At 41.2% G+C, this 20,819-nt stretch overlaps 1 protein-coding gene across 1 annotated transcript in view; it reads right to left on the bottom strand.

Annotated features, from left to right (window-relative positions):
* Window positions 1-20,819, bottom strand: part of ADCY8 (adenylate cyclase 8) — a 241,109-nt gene that overhangs the window by 172,331 nt on the left and 47,959 nt on the right. Inside the window, exon 2 of the mRNA XM_007940545.2 lies at window positions 18,308-18,457. Coding sequence (XP_007938736.1) covers window positions 18,308-18,457 — 150 coding nt within the window. The remainder of the gene's footprint in view (window positions 1-18,307; window positions 18,458-20,819) is intronic.

Below are 20,819 nucleotides of genomic sequence, written 5' to 3'. Positions count from 1 at the left end.
TCATATTTCTACTTCCAATCACTTTTGAAACATGCCTTCTACTGTATCAAGGGAACAAGGCATGCTTTCTCTTCAGTTTTTGTAGCTGGCCTGTGTTCAGTTTCTAATTCTAATTTCTTCAGTCAAAATTCCCTGGACAGATAAATGAGATAAAATCCCCCAGTGACTCATAGGCTCCTCTAGGCTGGATCCAAGGCTGTGATAGTGATTGATTTCTTCTCTCTGGACTGCCTCTGGAAATGTTAATTGTATGTAAATGAGTGCAGGTAGATGGTCTTTCTTTGAATCAGGGAGTGTGTTTAAAATTAGTACTGCCCATGGATGCTAAATCAGAATAAGAATGCAAATAGCTGGAAGAAAAACTGTAGTCACTAGTATCAGAATGTGCTCAGCTGTGAAATGCAGGATATGGCTCAGGTTGTCGAATGGTTGATGGACCAGTTATGACCCAACTCTCATCCACTGAGGCCCTACTAAGCCAGCAAATGGGTCTGATGCTTTCCACATGTTGCTTGATTTCTCACAGGAACCTTGCCTTGAGATGTAAGGATTAACATCTTTGAGAATGAAGGATCAGAGGTTCACAGAGTATATGTGGTGGACCAAGGTCACATGGAAACGGAGTTAGAGCTGGGAATCAAATCCAGGTTTGTCCTTCTTCAAAGCCTTCACTCCTTCCACTATTTCAGAAAACATAAACCATGTGTTGGAAAGATTGCAAAGAAACAGGCAGCCAGATGGAATGCATGAGCTGGCAATCCACCCACACAAGATAAACATAATCCCTTGAGCGAAATCAGTTGTTACAGGAAGGGCAAAGGCCAGTGACACTGGCCTCTCTCACTGCTCAGAATCTCAATAGCAACTGTACGGAACCACTGTGATAAAAGGCAGAATGTGAAAACCTGTGTTCACTAGAAATTTCTAAGAGTCAAGGAAAAAGAAATAATTTATGGCTGGCTGCGTTAGAGGAGGCTGTCTAGAGGGGGACAGCTGAGCATCAGTTTGGGGGGTTGGTGATATTTTCACAGAAATAGCCCTAACATTTGTATAGTTCTTTACAGTTGAAATCACACTTTTCCAAACATTATGTTATTTGTCTCTCAGAAAACCCCTGTGGGTTAGGGCAGCAATTATCATTTCTAATTGTAAGATAGGAGACACAAAGTGGTTTGACAACTTGCTTAGAGTCACACTAGCAAGTTGGAAATAGAAATGGGACAGGCATCTAGGTCAGCATTGTCCAGTAGAAACACAATGTGAGTCATATGTGTAATTTGGTAAAGGATCTGGGTTGTCTCTTTTCATCACACTCATTCAATCTGTATGTTGAGCAAAAATCTGAGAAGCTGGACCATATGAAGAATAACACGGCATCAGGACAGGAGGAAGACTCATTAATAGCCTGTGATATGCAGATGACACAACCTTGCTTGCTGAAAGTGAAGATACCTTGAAGCACTTACTGATGAAGATTAAAGACTACAGTCTGAAGAATGAATTACACCTCAACATAAAGAAAATGTGGTGTTGGCAAAGAATACTGAAAGTACCATGGACTGCCAGAAGAATGAACAAATCTGTCCTGGAAGAAGTGCAGCCCAAATGCTCCTTTAAAGGGAGAGTGGCTAGAATTTGTCTCATCCACTTTGGTCATGTTATCAGAAGGGGCCATTCCCTGGAGAAGGATATCATGCTTGGTACAGTGGAGGGTCAACAAAAAAGGGGAAGGCCCTCAGTGAGATGGGTTGACACAGTGGCTACAACCATCAGCTCAGGTTATAGCAAGGATTGTGGGGCTGGTGCAGGGCTGGGCAGTGTTTGTTCTGTTGTCCACAGGATCACTGTGAGTTAGAGTTGACTCGACGGCACCTAACAACACAACAGTAGCCACATTAGTAAGTGTAAAACTAAATAGTTGATACTCATTTTACAAGTATGCTGTTGTTGATGTTGTTATGTGCCGTCGAGTCAAACCTGACTCATAGCAGCCCCTCCTTGGGTTTCCGAGGCAGTATCACTACGGAAGTAGGATTGCCCAACCTTCGTTCCAAGGAGTGGCTCGTGGGTATCCTATTTAATCCAATACATAGCATATAGCATCATTTCAACATGTAATGAATATGTGACAAGTTATGAATGAGATATTTTATATTCCCTTTTTTTGTGCTGTCTTCAAAGTATGGTGTGTATTTTATACTCAAAGCACAACTCAATTTAGATTAAGCACATTTCAAAGCTCAAAGCCACAAGTCTAGGGTGCTAGGTGGAGATTTCCTTTTCCTTTATTTTCCAAGTGGATAAAAAATTGTTCCAACATCTTTAATTGAAAAATCTCTCTTTCCTTCTTAGATCTGCAATTTCCAATTGTCACGTTGGTACGTTTATGTTCTTCTGCTTTCTAGTCACATCCACTGGAAAATGAATGTGTGCATCTCTATGCAAATATCATGATGTCTTAATAACCACAGTGTTATTATAAGTCTTGATATCTAGTACCGCAAGTCTCCCATTTTGTTTTTCCTTAGGATTATCTTGTATATTCTTGCCCCTATGCTCTTACATATAAATTTTAGAATCAATCGTTTTTCTGATTCTTAGTTACACTACTAAATGATTTCACAAACAGCAAGAGAGCAAAAGTGAGAGTGTGAGTGAGAGCAAGAGCGAGAGCAAGAGAGAGAGAGCATGAATGAGAGAGAGAAAGAGAGAGAGATGGGAGGAGGGCATTCTTTGCAAAGGGCAAAGTGGGAGCCTGTCATCCAGAGTTCTGGCAGGACAGCTGACCTCTCAAGAGGTCATGGAGGAGAGCTTAATGAAGAGTTAGGGAACTCAGCAATGGATGGTGAAGCATCTCAAGGCCAGTGAGAATGGGAAGCCATGGCTATCCCTAGAACCTGGTAAATCCTGTAGCTTTAGGGTGGGCTTCCTGACAAGAGTTGCGACCTTTGGTCAAGAAAGGCAGCACTGCTACCCCATAGCCCAGCAGAGTAAGAGTAGAGAGATGAATACCCTCTCTCACCCTCTACTGGCCTCCCATTGGCCATACCCAGCCAGAAACCAGAGGGAAGGCAGCCATGCACCCATAAAAGTCAGTCTCTGGAACACAGCAAAAAGGCAGAGAAGCATAGAAACCAGATATGGAGGGCTACCAGGAAATGACCAGCAAACAGGACAGAAGTGTAGGGAATATTTGGCAGTCTGAGTGAATTCTGGAGTACAAGGGAAAGGCAGCAAGTGACATGATTAAAAAAGTGGATGGGATGCAGGTGGGATGGGCAGTAATCCCAGGACGGTGAGCTTGGCTTGCAGTCCATGGGCAGTAGCACTTCATGTGGCTTTGGTGTGGAATGTTACAGCATCAGAACTGGGTACTAAGATGACTCTGACATGAATTACTCTTTGTGCTGAGGCTCTGAGGTGTGAGTTAGTCACATGCTTCATCTTGCAAATGAACCACTTGGGAAACAGATACAGGAAGCAGATAGGAATCAGAATAGCCACACTGTTACTACCAAGGGGATGGAGACTGTGGCCGTGATGTGGGTGGACATGGGCTTCCTATTCTTTCTTTTTATACTAGCTATTGGCATAGTGCCTAAGGCATTTGACTGCTAACCAGAAGGCTGGTGGTTCAAACCCACCAACCACTCTTTAGAAGGAAGATTAGGCAATCTACTTCCATAGAAATACTGCCTTGGAAACCCAAGGAGGGGTTGCTATGAGTCGGACTGGACTCTACTGCAGTGAGTTTGTTTTTTGGTTATGGAGTCCCTGAGCAGTGAAAATGGTTGCCATGCTTGGCTGCTAACTGAAAGGGTGGAGGTTTGAGTCTAGTCAGAAGTGCTTTGGAAGAAAGGCCTGGCATTGTACTTCCAAAATACCAGCCATTGAAAATCCCATGCAGTATAGTTCTGCTCTAACATCCAGGGGGTCTCCATGAGTCAGCATCAACTTGATGGCAACTGGTAATAATTTATACCTTGCTGACCAGAGATAGAGCAGCTGGGCCCACAGGGGCTCTCCGATCCTGCAGGGGCTATTTCAGTGGGTTCCCTGAAGGGCACACTGTGCCCCACAAAAAGGCCTGCACAATGAATATGTCATGATTCCCTAACACATGAACTCCATTCTCTGGAGGAAAAATAGTAAGGGATGCCTCTCTCTCTCTCACTCTCTTAACAATAAGAAGGGGAAGGGTGAGAATAGGTAGAGACTGTACACTTCCAGGAAGTGCAATGTTTGTAGTTTTCTACTTCATTGATCCAGAGGAAGATAGGGGGAAGGAAAATACAGCTTCCTTTATAAGAAGAATTTTAGGGTGAACAACTCCAGTGGTTAGACTAGTTAGAATCTAGTTGTTGTTGTTGTTGTTATGTGTCATCGAGTCGGACCCAACTCATAGCGACCCCTCCTTGGGTTTCCGAGGCAGTATCACTATGGAAGTAGATTGCCCCATCTTCCTTCCAAGGAGTGGCTGGTGGGTTTGAACCGCCAGCCTTCTGGTTAGCAGTCAAGTGCCTTAGCCACTATGCTACCAGAGAATCTAGTTAGCACTAGTTAAAAAGTTATTTTGTGGGAGAATGAAGTATAAGGAAAATATAGGGACAATTGTTTGATGTTCATCCATTTTAGGAGGTGGCATATGATCAAGAACCAATGGTATTGAAGGAAGAAGTCAAAGCTGCACTGAGGGAAATGGTGAAAAAAAAGGCTCCAGGAATTGATGGGATACCCATTGAGATGCTTCAACAAATTGATGCTGCACTAGAGGCATTTGCTTGGCTATGCCAAAAGATTTGGAAGACAACTACCTGGCCAACTGACTGGAAAAGATCCATATTTGTACCCATTCCAAAGAAAGGTGATCCCACAGAATGTGGAAAGTATCTAACAATATCATTAATATTGCACGCAAGTAAAATCTTACTGAAGATAATTCAAAAACGGTTACAGCAGAATATTGACAGAACTTCCAGAAATGCAAGCTGGACTCAGAAGAGAACGTGGAATGAGGGATATCATTGTTAATGTCAGATGGATCTTGGCTCAAAGCAAAAAATAACAGAAAGATGTTTATTTGTTTTTTATTGACTATGCAAATGCATTCAATCGTGTGGACCATAACAATTTATGGATAACATTGAGAAGAATGGGAATTATAGAATACTTAATTGTGCTCATGAGGAACTTGTAAATAGACGAGGAGGCTGCTGTTCGAACAAGGGGACACTGCAAGGTTTAAAATCAAGAAGGGAGTGTGTCAGGGTTGTATCATTTCACCATACTTATTCAATCTGTATGCTAAACAAATAATCTGAGAAGCTGGACTATATGAAGAATGTGGCATCATGATTGGAGGAAGACTCATTAACAACCTGCATTATGCAGATGACACAAATTTGCTTGCTGAAAGTGAGGATGACTTGAAACACTTACTGATGAAGACTGAAGACTGAAGACTACAGTCCTCAGTATGGATTACATCTCAATATAAAGAAAACAAAAATCTTCACAATGGGTCCAATAAGCAGCATCATGATAAATGGAGAAAAGATTGAAGTTGTCAAAGACTTCATATGACTTGGTTCTACAATCATCACCAATAAAAGCAGCAGTCAAGATATCAGAAATTATATAGCATTGGGTAAATCTGCTGCAAAGGATGTCTTTCAAGTGCTGAAGAGCAAAGATGTTTCCTTGAAGACTAAGGTGCACTTGACACAAATCATGGGATTTTCAATTGCCTCATATGCATGTGAGAGCTCGACAATGAATAAGAGACTGAAGAAGAGTTGATGCTTCTGAGTTGTGGTGCTGGCAAAGAATGCTGAAAGTGCCACAGACTGCTAAAAGAATTAACCAATCTGTCCTGGGAGAAGTGCAGCCAGAATGCTCCTTGGAGGCAAGAATGGCCAGACTTCATCTCACCTAGTTTGGTCATGTTGTCAGAAGGGGCCATTCCCTGGAGGTCAAGGAGGAGAGGGGGCATTTGGTTTCCTGATTAGGAAAATTGGGGCTGCTGAGAAAAAATTTCAGAGAGTGGAGAGGACAGTACTTGCCCTTCATTTCAGGGAAATGCCCATCCCACAATCAGGGGCTGGCTCCTAGTGGCCATGTTTCTGCTGTGTGACACTGCCTCTCATGCCTGGTCTTGAGTGGACACTTGACCAAAGGTTGGCCTGGCAGAGTTTATTTTCCAGTGCTTTTAAGTTGGTTCTAAGAGCTTTTGTTGTTGTTCTGGATTCTTCTCCAGAACAGAGGAGATTTAAACTTTCAAGAGATTATGTCACAGCCATTTTCCACTGTGTAGCCTTGAATAGCACTGGAAGTTCAATGGTAGAATTCTCATCTTTCATGGGAACTGACATGGGTTAGATTCCCAGTCAGCATACCTCATGCATAGCAACACCCATCTGTTATTGGTGCATTATGTGTTGCTATGATGCTGAACAAATTTTAGCAGGGCTTCCAGATGAAGATGTACTAGGTAAAAAGTCCTGGCAAGCTCCATCCAAAAATGAGCCAGTAAAAATCCTGGATCACAGTGATCTGATCTGCAACCAATCATAGGGCTGGTGCAGGACTGGGCAGTGTTTTGTTTAGTGGTGCATGGAGTTGCCAGGAGTCTGGGCCTGACTTGATGGCAGCTAACAACAACAACCTGAAAAACAGAGAAAGTGAAGCTGGAGAGGAGACCACAAAGCAGATGCCCAGAAGGAATCAAAGATGGACAGAAAGCTCTGGATTTGGGTGGCCCTCCGTTTTCTGGTGCCTGCCCTTTCCTAGCCCTGAATTAGTTCTCCCAATAAGAGTTCTCTGGTATGCCCTTGCAGCCTTACAATAAATTTTTCTTTTTTCTTAAACGAGCAGGAAGAGGTTACTAAAGTAAATCTGCAAAAGCCAAAAATCTATATAAGGTGGAAACCTGTCAGAGAAGGAAAACACAAATATTTTCTACTCAAACAAGTGACACAAAAGTGCTAAGACTGGACTCTGACAAAGACAGAAAACTTGTGAGACCTGGAAAAAAGGCAGTCTGGTCGAGTTCCGGCTCTCACAAATTTCACTGTACTACTTGCAAACAGGTTCAACTAATAACAGTATAACTGTGTGGAAAAATCTGGAATATAGAGGTATACTGCCTAATATGGAGCTATTTATATTAGAATTTAAATTGATTAAGATTAAAAATTTGATTCCTCTGTCACAATTACCAATCACATTTTATGTGCTATTTAATAGTCACATTGGGTTAGTGGCTATTGGATAGCACAGATGTAGAACACTGCCATTGTCACAGGAAGTCTTCTTGGACAGTGCAATGGCAGACCATTGTGTAGTGTGAGAAGAGGGTGATAAGTATAACATTTTATTTCAATTTCTGGAGTCTTCACTATGAAAAAATGAAGCATGGAAGAGGAGATGCTCACAGTGTAAGGTGATCAGGAAGATAATTTTTTGGGGAAATTCCTGTTTTCAAAATTCTGCTTAGGCAACAACCTATGTAGGCTGAACTCATTTATGTAAAAATAAAATAAAATAACAGAAGTCTGGTAGAAGAGAGACTACTTCATTGTCAAGGAGAGATTGTACTCTTAGTTTTGGAAGACAAAGGCCATAGAAATAATTTTATTCCCTAAGATCTACTTATTCACAAATATTGTTGTGTGAAAGAATATTCACAAAACATGACTAGCAGCACCCATTATACGTGGATGTCTCTGCTTTTCTTCCCAGTTTGGATTCCTCTCTTCTGGATCCAGAACACAAATGAAATGGGCATCCTATCTTTCGAGAGTTCTTAGTGTAGAGGGAGAAATAAGACAAGGCAGAACAGAATATAGAAAGAGATTAATACCATAAAGAAGTGTACACACATGGATAGCCTAGCTGGGGAGATCAGAGAGGAGTTTCTGGAGGAGGTGACATTTGAGCTGAGCTTTGAAAGGTGGTTAAGCCTTAAAGATGAAAGGAAGGGTTAGGGCAGGTAGGGAGAAGAGCAGAAGCAAAGGCCTATGTGTGGGAAGGCAAGAAGAATGTATAGGAAACTGTGAATATCCCAGTGTAAACTAGGAAATGGTGAATGTGAAATATATTAGTAACAGATAAGACAGCATGGATTGCCCTGAATATAAGAGATAGAACATGGCCCAACAGGCTTTGGTGTCTAATGAGAAGACCTATCTAGTTGGAGCAGAAAAAAACAAACATATATTCTGAGGCCTGCCACTGCCAAGTCAACCTTGATGCTGCTTTGCATGCATGCATGGATGAATGAATGAATGAGGGAATGAATGAAAAGTCTCTGCCTTACTACTTAGCAGGATCCATAGCTTTGATAACAGTCGTCCAGACGCTGCAGAGCATGAAGATGAAGCAAACCAGTCAACACAGAGCCCATTATGAAAGCTCCAGTTCTCACCCACTCTACTGCCCAAACTATTAGCTTACACCAATACTGTCTAATGAAGTTATTTCAGTTAAACGGAATTGCTTCAATACAGCTAAAACATCTGCTGCATTTAAAAATAATCTTCCTGCTGCTGGAACATATGGCATCATCAGAAATTTATTCCAGAGTCCCAGAGCGTCTGAGACATCTCAAAATGCCATGATTACCATAAGGAGGTTTAGGCAATTCTCAAAGCTGGAAACACACACACACACACACACACACACACACACACACACACACAACTAAATGATTAATTCACTTTAATATTTAAAATAAACACATGCCATTGTTATCATTTGGGAGGACAAGTGGGACTACAGAAACCACCATAATTAGAATCTAACTTCTCAATGAGAGATGTTCCAAGATGTGGCATCCAGAGGGAAAATTCCCCTGGCAGGTGTGTATCACATGCATGTTCAGCTTAACCCAATGTCTCCTGGATTGGATAAGAGCGATCCCTCTAAGTTTTTAATGGGGGTCATAATGGGAAAAGGTCTCTTTGCTTTTACACAGGAGAACTATTACCACATGACCTTCATGCAAGTAGAATGAAGCTAGGAGCTAAAGTTTAGATTCAGTGTAATTCAGTTAAGTAAACATTAATCAGAAGAGCTGATATCCCAGGCACTATACTATATAAATACCAGGAAATCAAAGATGAATTAGAGTAGCTGCCTTTAGTTTTTAGTGGTGGTGGAGAGAGAGAAATGCAAACTAGGAAATGTCATAAAACATGACAAGTCCTATAATAGAATTAATTTTCAAGGCTTGCTGGGAACACAGAAAATGAGTCTCAAGTCAACCTGGGGAGGTGAGAGCAAGCTTCAGGAAAGAGGGGATGTTGTAGGTGAATTTTCTCGCATCAGAGACACATCACAAAGGAGGTGGGTTTCTATGCTGGGAAACAAATCAAATGGCACAGGTATACACAATTTAGGGAGGTAAAGGTCATTTGGTGTGGTGTGTGGGGTGAGGTGGTAGAGAAGAACCTGGAGAAGAGGACAGGAGCTGGATCATCGATGGCCTATTGTGCTATGCATGAGGGTTTGATTTTTTATCTTGGAGGGAATGGAGCCACTGAAGGGTTTTCTGCAGAGAAGGATGACATTATTGTCAATACCATCACAGTATCCTCTGCAATATGTCTTGAACACTTAATCCGCCGTGAGTTTAGAACTGTGCATCCTTAATCTTCATCCCAGCCCTCGGGGGAAGATATGGTTTTCATGCTTTTCCTCCATGAGTGACATCAAGTCTCTAGGAGGGAACAATTCGCCTAAGGTCCCCCAGCCAGAAGTGCAGGAGTGGGCTTGCAAGATCTTTCACACTCTAAAGATGTTATTTTTCATTGTTACCTTTTATAGGTTCAGACAAGATCAACCTTTTTGGGATGAAGACCAGATTAGAGGGAGAGAGGCTAGAAGCCCAGAGACTAGATAGGGGTCTAAATGTTTAGTATTCTCTGTATCAGTAACAACTGGGTGAAATTGTTAAAAAACCAATGATAACAACAAGTCCTTTTTTCACAAAAAGAAAAGACCAATATGTGCTCCACTATGATCTGGAAGCTAGTCATCCAAATGAAAAATTTCAACTTTAAACCAAGTTAAAAACCTGATGTAGAAGGCACATTGATCAAAGGGCTTTTGCAGAGCAGAATTTGTTTTACATTCAACACTTTGTATACATTTGGCTTCATGCCCCGATTACCATCCCCCACCCTAACCCACTCTCCTCCTCTCCTTCCCTGTGACATGCCCCCTCCCCAATTCCTATGTCCTCTTAGTTACTCACTCCTGTCCATCCAGCTTTCCATTTATGTGAATGCTGCCCCTCTGGTGCCCCTTGGCCAATTGCTCCAAGGGATGTATGTCCGTAGAGTAGGTGGGTGCATTGCTCTGGGTTGGGTATTCTGCATGTAAGTCTTTCTACTGTTGGGTTGATAGCCTGTCCTTGGGAGTGAGTCCTATCCCAGGCCTGAAGGGTATCCCAGAGCCATAGTCTTCGGGGTCCCCACCAGACTCCATCTGACCAGTAATTCTGGTCATTATTGTGTTTTTTAATTTTGTTCCATGTTTTTCCTCCCACTCTATCCAGGATCTCCAGTTATGATCCCTTCTCAAGTGGCTGGCATTGGTAGCTAGGCACCACCTAGCTCTGGTCTCGAGGTCCATCATGTCCTAGGGCTGATTGTCTCTAAGTGCCCTTGGTTTTCTTCACTCTTCTTCACTTCAGACAAGAGGAGCCATTAGAGAGCAGAATTAGAGAGCTGCATCTCATAGGGCTGCTCAAAAGCTTTTAAGACCCCAGTCGCTACTCACCAAAGTAGATTGTGGAACATGATTTTTATGTATTATGTTGTGCCAATTGAGCCTGGTATCCCCTAGTACTATGGTCCTGAGTTGGCAGACTTGGTGGTTCTCTGTCCCAAGATATTTGGCTGTCTCTGAGAGATTACTCCAAGTTTGTCTTCTGTTGCTTCTGTAATGATTATCATTATTTTGTATCACTAGTATCTGTGCAAGATTATCTTCAGCTAACTCTGTCATTGGTCTAGGGTATATTCCTGTTCACTGACCCCTATCTGATCTTCTCAGTTGTCTATGAATTTAACTGTAGCCTGGTTTTTGGTGTTAGTGTAATGCAGTATTGTGCATACACTAGTATTAGCCTCTGTCGTCTATATCTTATGTACATAATTTGGTGTCCTCCTTTTCCCCAATGTTATCATGCCGGTCACAGACTCTTTCCATACCATGCCTCCCCTTACCCAACTCAGTGTGTGGCCCCTATCTGGTCCCAAAATTTCCCCTCCCTTTCCTTCCCTTCCCTGGTAACCTACAAAGTGAGTTCCCTTCCCTAAGCAGAGCCTTCCTTGACTTTTTACAGTAATGAGCTCATACAATATTTGTCCTTCTGCGATTGACTTATTTCACTCAACATAATGTCCTCCAGATTCATCCATGTTGTGAGATGATTTGTGTATTCTTCATTGTTCTTTGTTGTTGTTAGTTGCTGTCGAGTCACCCCCGACTCATAGCGACCCCTCCTTGGGTTTCCGAGGCAGTATCACTACGAAGTAGGATTGCTCAACCTTCCTTCCAAGGAGTGGCTGGTGGGTTTGAACCGCCAGCCTTCTGGTTAGCAGTCAAGTGCCTTAGGCACTATGCTACCAGAGCTCCCCATTGTTCTTTAGCGTACCATAATATTCCACTGTGTGAATGTACCATAATTTGGTTATCCATTCATCTGTTGATGAACATTTATGTTGTTTCCATCTGATCAAAGGGCTTTTAATATTTTTTAGTCTTTAATTATGAAGAAGAATGCAGCATTGGGATTGGAGAAAGACCCGCAGTATGCAGATGACACAACCTTGCTTGCTGAAAGCAAAGAGGTTTTGGAGCATTTACTGATTAAGATCAAAGACTACAGCCTTCAACATGGATTATACTTCAACATAAAACAAAAATCCTAACAGTAAGCAACATCATGATAAAAGATTGAAATTGTCATGGATTTTGTTTTACTTGAATCCATGCCACAGATGCAGCAGTCAAGAAATCAGATGATATATTGCATTGGGCAAATTTGCTGCAAAATACCTCTTTAGAGTGTTAAAAAGTGAAGATGTCACCTTGAGAACTAAGGTGCACCTGACCCAAGCCATGGTATTTTTAATCACTTCATGTGCATGCAAAAGCTGGACAATGAATAAGGGAGACCAAAGAATTGTTACCTTTGAATTAAGGTTTTGGCAAAGAATATTGCATATACCATGGACAGCCAGAAAAATGAACAAATCTGTTTTGAAAGAAGTACAGCCAGAATGTTCCTTAGAAGTGAGGATGGGGACAATTTGTCTCATGTACTTTGGACATATTATAAGGAGGGATGAGATCCTGGAGAAGGTTATCATGCTTGATACAGTACAAGGGCAGTGAAAAGAGGAAGCTCTTCAATGAGATGGACTGACACAGTGGCTACGACAATGGACCCAAACATAGCAATGACTGTGGGGATGGTGTAGGGTCAGGCAGCCTTTCATTCTGTTGTAAAAGGGTCACTATGAGTTGGAACCAACTCGACGGCACCTAACAAGTCTTTCTTTCCTGCTTGTTCTTAACCTTAAGAACCAAGCATTTAACCTAGGGTTATTCAAGGAAGAAACTCATTTCTCCTGGACCTCAAGAATCTTATGAGATGGGACCAACTGAACAAGAGGCAGCCTGGTTCATGTGCCCCTTACCCTCTAGTTACTGCTTATAACTAACTGGAAAAACAATTAGGAACCACCATTAACTATTGATGACCCCAGTCATTTCATAAGCACATATTTGACACTAGTTTTCAGGCAGTGCTAGATGGGATACATAGGGTAATGAGCCATGGCCACCTTTAAGGGGCTCACAGTCAACCCTAACAAACAGGCATGTGAATATGATTGAGATCCAGGGTAACACACTATAATAGAGATTTGTAATAGGTTTTTCTCATTTTGGGATGCATAGTACTTTGAAAAATGCCTGGTGCATAGTTAATAATAAATATATTTTTTTCATTGAATAGAAAGATGCAGTAATAGTCCATTGAAGAAAGTACAGAACTAAGAGAGGACTTACTGCTCTAATTGTCCTTCAATGGATCATATCTCATGATCAGTTAATTTTGCTCATTTTTTTTCTCCCTCTCTTCCAATAAATAAAGTCCTACTAATTCTCCAGGCCTAATCCAGACTAGAGTCTTATTTGTATCTATATCTCCAGAATAAATAAATGGATAGATGGATGAATAAATGAGTAAATGATCATAAGAGTGGTCATAATTGCTGCAACAAACTGTGGTCTCCTTTTCTTCAGATGTTTTCATGTGTTATTTGTCCTCTACGGGATACCTTCAACTCTTTTACAGTGAGTTAAGTTCTAGCCATCATTCAAGTGTCACCTTAGTCATCCTTTCATCATCAGTGAGCCTCAGGTTTAGGTCTGAAGCATACTGTTGTCATAGGCATCTAAGCAGTTGTCTGTCACCTTCCCTCCCTCGTGAACTCTGTGTAAGGCCAGAGACTGAGTGTGACTTGCCATTACACTACCAATGCCCAGCAAAGCTCTTATCACATAGTAGGCTCTCAATAAATAAATCAATATGTAGTTGAATAAATTAGGTAATTTAAATATGTTTTTCTATATCATGAGATAAAGACAAAAAAGCTCAGCCATTTCTGTGGAATATGGCTTCCTTGATTCTGCATTTATAAGTGAGAAAAACAAAACAAAACAAAACAAAAAAACGACATTCATTAGTCTTCTTTGGGATAATTACCCAAGGATAAAGTACCTGCCATCACTTAGGTCCTATGAGTATGGTGTAGAGTTTCCAACAATTATGCCACTAGAATTAGCTCTGATAAGAGACAAATTAGGGATAAATTTGCTAATGACACATGATCTGTTAAAAGATATGGAGCTTAATGATGAGTTCTAGTCACTGGACACCTGAAGAGAACCACCATTTGATTTCTCAAAAATAGCCAAGACAAGTCAATCCATAATGGGTTCTCAAACGAGCTCTTCTGAGTCTGAGCTACATTGGCTGACTCATGCAAATCATTATGCACAGTAATGCTAATAGCAATACTTTACTGAACCTCAAGACCATTGCACACATGATTTCTAACCATTAAAGAGACATTATAAGAATGGTATTATTCTTCCCATGCTACAGATGGTGAAGCTAAGACTCAAAGAGGCAAAGTCACTTGCTCAAACTCACAAAGCTATTAAGTAACTGTGGTGCAGTGAATTACTTAATATGGTTCTTCCAGCCATGGTCTTTGTGACCCCCACAAGATAACTGGGCCAGACTATGCAAATGTGAGGTGCTTGTGGCCCACCAAGGGGACTGGACAGCTTGCTAATAATGTAAATAAGGTACATGGCATCCTTGTGGGGATGGGACTGTGCAATTAAGGTGTATGGAACCCTAACATGGGGATTGGTCAGTTTTGCCATCTCACCAGGCTTAAAACGAGCCACTCCAGAAGCAGAAAGGAGGAATCTCGCTGCCATCAAGAAAGAAGAACCAGGAGTGGAGCACATCCTTGGACCTGAAATCCCTTTGCTGGACCTCCCTGACCAAGGAGACATACACAGAGAAAGAGAGAGCAAGCAAGCTGTAACACTTGGCAGAGAGATGGCAGAGAGACAACAGAGAGGTAGCTGAGAGGCAGCAGATAGAAGGCAGAGGGATGGAGAGAGTGGGGGTGGCAGCAGAACCAAGAGACTAGCAGGAGACAGAGTGGTGGCTTCCCAGCCCACAGAGTGAGATGCTGAGTGCCTTCAGGTAGGAGCTTTGCTGGCAGAGTGGTACCTCTCTGGGTACCTATTGGCAAAGTTAAAAGAACTTTGTGGCATTTGCTGAGCAGGTCTGAGGCCAAGGCCAGAGAGAAGCATGCCTGCAACGCAGCTGAGAAGAAGCTGTCCTGATCAGAGAACTGTGCCCTGGGTTTTTCTGATCCTGGATTGTGGCCAGTGGCTTCCTAGGTGGCCCCATGGTTGAATGTTGTCTATGAGTTCTGTGTGGCCACTGCAGTGAATTTGTCAAGCTCAGCAGAAAAGTGAGGAATGCTTTTGGGAGGGACAGTTGGTGTCTGAATTGGCAGTAAGAGTGGAGGATGGCAGCATATCTGACCTCCACCTCATAGGAATCAGCCTTGGGCTATTGATGTTCTGGATCATCCTTCCCCCTTCTGAAGTTAGAGGAGGTCAGATGATGCTGCCTCCACACCCTTTTTGCAGTAACTAAGCAAAGATTTCAAATACAGGGCAGTCTCATTCGAAAGTCTTCTCTGCTGGCTTTCTCTGCTGGACTGGAAACCTGAAGCAGAGATCAAGTGTCGGTGGAAAGTAACTTTAGCACTGACTGATACAGAGCCAGCTATCACAGATACTCTCGCTGGGGGATGTGGGGTGGTCAATACATCAAAAACACTTCACCATAATGTGAGCGTAGGACAAGTCTACAAGTCAACATCCTATTCTACTTCATCTCCAGAACAAAGAATCCTCCCACCCAAGGACAGGACAGGGTTTCCTTGCATTTCATCAATGAAAACAATAAGGCCGACTTTTAAGTTCATGTTGTTTTATACTTTTATCTCATTTGAGGCAAATATGATTCTGAAGAGGCAAATACTGCCCCTATGTACAGATGAGGAACCTAGGGCTGAGAAGTTACGTGCCTTAGGTGACCCAACTACGAAGTAAGAGACCTATAGTGTAAATTCTTAGTGGAATTTTTATTTCATTTTAGTTATCACTCATTCTCACCTCCGTGTAATTATTATTTTCTTCCTTCATTCCACCAACTTAAGAAAAAATAAAAAAAGATTAGAGAAAGTGGAGGGAGATCCACCCACCATGTTAGATTACTAGATGGCAGTGAATCCAAGAACCCAAACTGAGACATAGGAAAAGAAAAAAGCCTTATAGGCTTGAGAAGGCAATAATTTTCAGTGTTTCCAATGTTTCACAAACACTAAATAAGAGACTCAGCATCCAAGACAACTCACCCACCACTGTAGCTCTGGTTGTGCTCCAGCATCAAGACCAGGTGAATATGTAAATGATTAATAAGGCAGCATTCTCTGAACTGGCACAGAGCCCATGGAAAGAGTGACGTGTCTGTCTGGCAACTGCTCTCCTTTGCAGAGGAACATAATACATAGTTCTGGAAGATATTCATGTCTATTGTCAAGGTGCTTTATTCTTAAAGTGATTTTCCTAAATTATTCCATAGTGATATTCAGGGAACATACAACAAAACTATTAGAGATTTCATAATAGTTCTAGATGTTGACTTGAAAGTTCCCAAATTCTGAATCCTGTGAAGTCTGGGTAGGATCTGGAAATCTGGCAGTTTCGTTCTGTGCCCCTGGTAATAGCATATGGCAGTGGGGGTTGGGTCTTGCCAATCACACCCTACCTGTCCTCCTCATTCATGATCACATAGACCCAGTTTCACTCACTTCAATGATCCACATTTTACTGAGGATTTGATTAAATGAAGGTGAACAAAGTATTGAGTCTTTCACATCATATGTATATAATTTCTCCAACCATTACCACATAAAGCTTAATAAAACAAGTGTGCTCTGCCTGGAGTGAAGGAGAATGAAGAAAACCAAAGACTCAAGGAAGCAATTAGTCCACAAGATTAATTAGAACCACAGCCTCCTCTAACCTGAGACCAGAAGATCTACATGGTGCCTGGCTACCACAACCGCCCACATTGACCAAGACCACAATAGAACATCCTGGTTAGAATGGATAAAAAAGTAGAAAAAAATTCAAAATGAAAAAAGTCCAGACTTACTGTCTGAAAGAGACTGGAGGAACCCCCAAGACTAGTGTCCTAAGAGCCTTCTAAGTTGAAACACAACACACTCCTGGAAACCACCAGTCAGTCTATAAAATAAATAATAGCACCATGAAGAATGTGACCAAAAGGATAACATTTGCCCAAAACCAAAGATGAGAAGGCAGGGAAGGACAGGGAAACTGGATGAAGGTAAACAGGGAACTCAGGGAAGAAATGGTGAGATTGCTGACATATTGTGGGGATTACAACCAATGTTACGGAACAACGTGTATGAATTATTGATTGGAAAACTGATTTGCTTTGTGCAAAGCACAATAAAATGTTCAAAATAAGTGAATTGACAAATAAAGCAAGCATGTATCCACGGACAACTTTAAAAAGCAACCTACTATGGCAGAACTAGGAGCTCTGGTGGCCTGCTGCCTAAGGCACTTGACTGCTAACCAGAAGACTGGTGTTTCAAACCCACCAGCCACTCCTCAGAAGGAAGGTTGGGCAATCTACTTCCATAGAGATACTGCCTTGGAAACCCAAGGAGGGGTCACTAGGAGTTGGATCCAAATCGACAGCAATGGCTTTTTAAGGCAGAACTAATCAATCTGTTGAGCACAAAATCCCTAACAGCTTATACCATTAGGAAGCTATATGTTGATTCTAAAGCTAATTTTTCACACATTCCTGATACGCTTCTTTGAGGCATTGGTATATATAAATTTTGAATATAGGAATAGCTTTATTAGGGCCAAATCTTTATTTTCAATAGCTAATTTTATTTTCAGGAAATATAACATTTGAAGCCAAAGTGATACTTTAAATCCCCATACCATATATACAATTAGAATGTGCAAGAAATGCCTTCATCTCAAACTCTCTAAACTGGAGCTCATTATCGCTCCAGGCCACCAGACCTGCCTTTCCCACCTTACCCCCTATACTGGGAATGACATCATACTCCATAGAACTGATGGTGTTCAATCATGTCTTCTAAAAGTCAAGATGAGTATTAGGAAACAGATGTGGGCAAGACCCTTCCATGAGATTACTGTAATTTGAGTTGGTACGTAACACATTTTTCATTTGAAATAATAATTTACAATCTCAGAGAAATAAGATTAAAGAAGAGAATGCTGATGCTGTCTAGGAACCATGGCTTTGTTCACATATAGATGCCAAAGTGTCAGAAAACCACTTTGTGACTAGAATTGTTTCATGTCTTGTAAGGAACATATAAATTATTATTTCAAGTAAAAAAATGTATAATGTAGCAATTTCAATTACAGTAATCTCATGGAAGAATCTTGCTCATGCTGACCTGTAAATCTAATGGAACTATTTTAAACACTGAGTCCTGTAACACAAATTTTGACAGCATCTTGCAAGCCGGGATGTGTTTTTGGAGGAAAAGAACTCCATGTCATAGAGACTGGCTAGGTGATGACTGGGTCACACAGCCTCTCCACTCAGTACCTGTCTCTGGTTCTCCGTTTCCAGGCGTAGCCTGGCCTCCACACACCTCCGCGTCTCCAGGAAGGCTTGGCGCTGGGCCCGGTCTGATAGGTAACTGATGAAGATTCCAGCTGTGTTCATACACATGAATAACACTGTCTGGGCCACAACCTAAAACAGAATCGCAAACACACCTGGTCAGGTGGTTCAAACAGAGCTGTTTGGGAGGCAAAGAGAGAAAAACAAAAATTTCAGTGATCAGTCTTAATGCAGTACCCCAAATGTCTAGTGGAATTTTAATAGAACCTTAGTTTCTTATTGTTGGATCAAAGGTGTCAGATCAAATTTTACCACATTAGAGAAGCCTTTCCCTGACCAATGTAAAGCTTCTCTCTTCCCTAGGTTTGGGTTTGACCATGGATTGCACACCTGAGGTAAGAAGAGTGGTTTGGTCAGCTTCTATGCTGTTCTCACTCTACCCAATTTCCCGTCAAAGTAGAGTCAACTTTAAAGACATGGATGGAGTAACACTTATGGGAACTCATTTGCCAACATGGCATGACTAAAATTATAAGAAACAATTGTAAACATCTATTAATAATTGGCATGTGGAATGCATGAAGTATGAATCAATGCAAAATTGAAAATTATAAAAAATTATATGGAATGTATGCACAAAAGTCAATATCCTAGGCACTAGGGAGCTGAAATGGACTGGTATTGGCATTTTGAATCAGACAGTCATATAGTCTACACTGCTGGAAATAACAAATTGAAGAGGAATGGCACTGTATTCATTGTCAAAATGAGTATTTCAAGATCTGTCCTGAAATAGAACATGTCAGTGATAGGAAAATACCCGTATGTATACAAGGAAGAACAGTAAATATTACTATTGCTAAATTTACACAAAAATGACTAAAGTCCAAGATGAAGAAATTGAAGAGTTCTACCAACTTCTGCAGTCCAAAATTGATCAAACAGGCAATCAGGATGCATTGATAATTTCTGGTAATTGAAATGCAAAAGTTAGGAACAAAGACAAAAGTCAGTTATTATAATGAAATGTGCACAGACCTGGAGTTAGAAAACCAAAAGGGAAGAACATGCTTAGCATTTCTCAAGCTGAAAGAACTGAAGAAAAATTCTATGGGCAAAATATTGAAGAATGCAGGGAGCACCAAAAGAAGATGGAAGGAATACACAGATTCATTGTTCCCAGGAGAACTGGTCAATGTTAACGATTTCAGGAGGTACCATATGATCAAGAACCAATGGTACTGAAGGAAGAAGTCTAAGATGCACTGAAAGTACTGGCAAAAAACAAGGATCCAGGAATTGACAGAAGATGAACTGAGATGCTTCAACAAATGGATGCAGTGCTGGAGGTGCTCACTAGTTTATGCCAAGATATTTGGAAGACAGCTACCTGGCCAACTGAATGGAAGAGATGAAAATCTGTGCCCATTCCTAAGAAAGGTTATGCAACAGAATATGGAAATTATAGAACGATATCATTAATACCACATTAATACCATGTGCCATCTTCACAGTCTCTGCGATGCTTGCATCCATCACTGTAGCCCATCATTGTCAATCTTTGATGGTCTTCCCTTTTTTTCTGACCTTCTACTTTACCAAGCATGATGTCCCTCTCCAGGGAATTTTCATTTCTATTGATAACATGACCAAAGTACGTAAGAGGAAATCTGCCTTTTCTCGCTTCTAAGGCAAATCTTCCAAACCAGATTTGCTCATTCTTCTGGCAGTCCTTTCCACATTCTTCAAGAACACCATGATTCAAATGTATTACTTCTTCTGCCATCTTCCTCATTCATTTTCGAGCTTTTACCTACATATGTGGTTATTGAAAATATCACAGCTTAGGTCAGCGACATCTTAGTCTTCAAAGTGACATCTTTGCTTTAACACTATAAAGAAGTCTTTTGCAGCAAATTTACCCAGTGCAATATGTCATCTGATTTTTTAACTGTCACTTCCATTGCCATTGATTGTAGATCCAAGTAAAATGAAATCCTTGACAACTTTAATCATTTCTCCATTTATCATGAGATTGCTTTTTTGTCCAGTTGTGAAGGTTTTGTTTTCTTTATGTTGAGGTGTAATCCATGGTGAGCTGTAGTCTTTGATCTTCACCAGTAAGTGCTTCAAGTCATCCTCACTTTCAGCAAGTAAAGTCGTGTCATCTGCATATCTCAAGTTGTTAATGAGTCTTCCTCCAATTCTGATGATACACCCTTCAAATAATCCAGTTTCTCGGATTATTTGCTAAGCATACAGATTGAATAAGTATGGTGAAAGGATACAACCATGACACACACTGGATTTTAAACCATTTAGTAGCCCCTTGTTCTCTTTGAACAACTGCCTGTTTGTCTATGTACAGGTTCATTGTAAGCACAATTAAGTTTTCTGGAATTGCCATTCTTTACAATGTTATCCATGATTTGTTGTAATCTGCACAGTTGAATACCTTTGCATAGTCAATAAAACCCAGGTAAACATCTTTTTG

Source organism: Orycteropus afer, unplaced genomic scaffold, assembly GCF_000298275.1.
Source record: "Orycteropus afer afer isolate SDZICR_OR568_19922 unplaced genomic scaffold, OryAfe1.0 scaffold00069, whole genome shotgun sequence".
Lineage (NCBI taxonomy): Eukaryota > Metazoa > Chordata > Mammalia > Tubulidentata > Orycteropodidae > Orycteropus > Orycteropus afer.
This window is presented reverse-complemented; position numbering and strand designations above follow the sequence as displayed.